General features: G+C 39.9%; 1 protein-coding gene across 5 annotated transcripts in view; it reads left to right on the top strand.

Annotated features, from left to right (window-relative positions):
* Positions 1–2,536, top strand: part of eya4 (EYA transcriptional coactivator and phosphatase 4) — a 48,934-nt gene that overhangs the window by 37,305 nt on the left and 9,093 nt on the right. For all 5 annotated transcript variants that reach the window (XR_532460.2, XM_008397953.2, XM_008397952.2 and 2 more), the window contains 2 exons: positions 1,177–1,313; positions 1,565–1,648. Coding sequence is in view for 4 of the 5 variants with exons in the window: in XM_008397953.2 (XP_008396175.1) it covers positions 1,177–1,313; positions 1,565–1,648 (221 nt within the window). In the remaining variant the exon portion in view is untranslated. The remainder of the gene's footprint in view (positions 1–1,176; positions 1,314–1,564; positions 1,649–2,536) is intronic.

Below are 2,536 nucleotides of genomic sequence, written 5' to 3'. Positions count from 1 at the left end.
TATGGCAAAATAGTTTAGAGGCAGCATCTACAAATGAGATAAACCTCAAAATATAGGGGCTGCAGAGGAAGAATAATTTAAACAGCCAAGAGAAAAGTATTTAATAACAACTTTACGTTCAAGTGACGCCGTGACAACAAGTTGATTGAGTCAACAAGATTACTGTAATCCATTGCAACAGAAGTTGCAGAAAAGAATTTGCAGAAAAGCCCAAAAGTTAGCGTAACAAAGATCAAAACCATGCTCTACCCACTGGGTCACATTTTTATTTCCAATCAGCTAATGCTAAATATTGTACATGTATGCATGTATGTGCTAAAAAGTATACCAAACTGTGCCTAAAAACATAACTTTAGATTCAACTGCACCGTTTTCTTTTTTTTTTTTCTTTCCTTGTTTGACTTTGGTTTGTCTTGGCCGTAATTCAGAATCACTGATTAGAAAAGCTTATCATTCTTGCTGTCACTGACTTTTTCCCCTTTCTTTAGCCTTCTCACTTTTTCCTCAATCTCCCAAACAGCTCCAGTGTGTATCTGTTCTTTTTCTTGTTGTTGTTGTTGTCGTCCGTCACATGTAGTGTGTGTCTTTGTTATCCACCCCCACTCTCACACTCTCCCTTTCCACTCAGATTGAGACATAACAATATGAGAGTCGAAGCTTAAGGTCTGGTTCTAGTTACCAGGCAGCAGTAGGAGCATATGGCAGTGGGAGGGCGAGCTCGTGTGGAAGAATGTGTGTGTGTGCGTGCGTGCGTGTGCGTGCGTGTGTGTGTGTGTCTTTGTGCGCATTCTTCTGTATTCCTTTGCAGACACACACGCAGTATCTGTGCAAGAACAATCAGATCGCACAAGTTTTGTCTTTCCCGTTTTGCTAATCCTTCACACGTTCTCGTTATCCCGAAATTTGTCGAAACGACCAATTGTTCTTTTTTTAGGTTTCCTGCTTTCTTTTAAGTTGATCTGGCGTTCCAGTTGCATTGAATTATTAAATTTGACAGGCCGTACAAGTCTGATTTAGAGCAACAGAACACTTGTGAAATCAGCTCTAACCACATTATTGCTTTCCAGTGCACTGGACGCAGTTTGATTGCTTGTGTAGTTTTGAGGGAGATTTGGGAGGATTTCCAAATATGAAATGTTTCAAGCACATTTTCTGTGTGTCTGTACTCGCTCTCAGGGGACTTTGATACAGTGCAGAGCCCCTCCACGCCCATCAAAGAGCTGGACGACAGAGCCTGCCGGAGTGGGGGGTCCAAGTCTCGCGGCAGGGGCCGCAAAAACAACCCTTCTCCTCCCCCTGACAGTGACCTGGAGGTAAAGAACTAAAGAACTCGCTCTCACAGAGTACTTGGAGTTCTGAATAAACAATCTCTTCAAATCTCAATGGAAATATGGTATTTCGTTTGATTTTTATCCAACCTGCTTACTGTTCACTACAATACAAAGGATAAGGGACATGGAACAGTTTTCAGTGTCTTGTACAATAAAAGTATAAAGGCAAAACTTAAATTTTTTTTTTTTTTGGTTGTTGTGAAATACTTTATCTCTTTCGTTTGGTTCTGCAGAGAGTGTTTGTGTGGGATCTAGATGAGACGATCATCGTCTTCCATTCTTTGCTCACAGGCTCCTATGCGCAGAAATACGGCAAGGTACGTATGACACCGTTTTCATAATCTGATAGAATTACATCACCGTCGGTTTCTCCTGGAAAAATCTTTCTATCCAGACTGAACGATCTCAGTCAGTTTGGGGGGGGAAATAGGTAAAATGTTAAAGATGTGCCTATCTGTCGCTGATAGAGCTTCCCTACTAAAGTAGAACCACCATAGACACACTGATCCTATTACAAATGCAGTTATGAGCTGGTTTGCTCAGGTCTTGCACAAAGGCGTACTAACACAACACTAAAGCCATCTCTTGCATTACATTTTGGATCATTTTGCCATTGTCTTGTAGACAAAGGAAGGAGGAAGTTGCTGTGGTCAGATGAGATTAGCATTTTACTTTTTGGCTTACATGTAAAATGCTTTGTGTGGTGGGGAGAAAACTGGTGGTGGCAGCATCATGCTGCAGGAATGCTTTTCTTTAGCAGACACGAGAAATGTGCTCAGAGTTTATAGGAAGATGGATCTCAACACGAGGTTATTTTATGGGGGAAAAACTGACAGAGTTAGCAAAAACAGCCGCTGTAAATACAGCAACAAAAGGTGTTTCTTTAAAAGTGTTAACTTAAGAAGGATGAACACATAAGATGCTTTTTTTTTTTTTAAAGTTAATTTCCCTTCTCATTTATGGGCTGCTTTATGTTGGTCAACTTCATAAAATACTAACATAATACAATGACGTTTGAGGGTTTAATTTGATTAAATGTAAAAATAAAAAAAAACGTTCAAGATGCAAAACATCGCTTCTCCACAATAACTGTTGTTATATTATCACCAGACTAATTTTTAACTAATTGGAATTTATAAACACCGCTGCAAACGTGAGCTACACAGGCTGATTTAGAGCAGCTGGCGATTATTAAAACACAATGT

Source organism: Poecilia reticulata, linkage group LG21 (genome assembly GCF_000633615.1).
Source record: "Poecilia reticulata strain Guanapo linkage group LG21, Guppy_female_1.0+MT, whole genome shotgun sequence".
Taxonomy (NCBI): Eukaryota; Metazoa; Chordata; class Actinopteri; order Cyprinodontiformes; family Poeciliidae; genus Poecilia; species Poecilia reticulata.
This window is presented reverse-complemented; position numbering and strand designations above follow the sequence as displayed.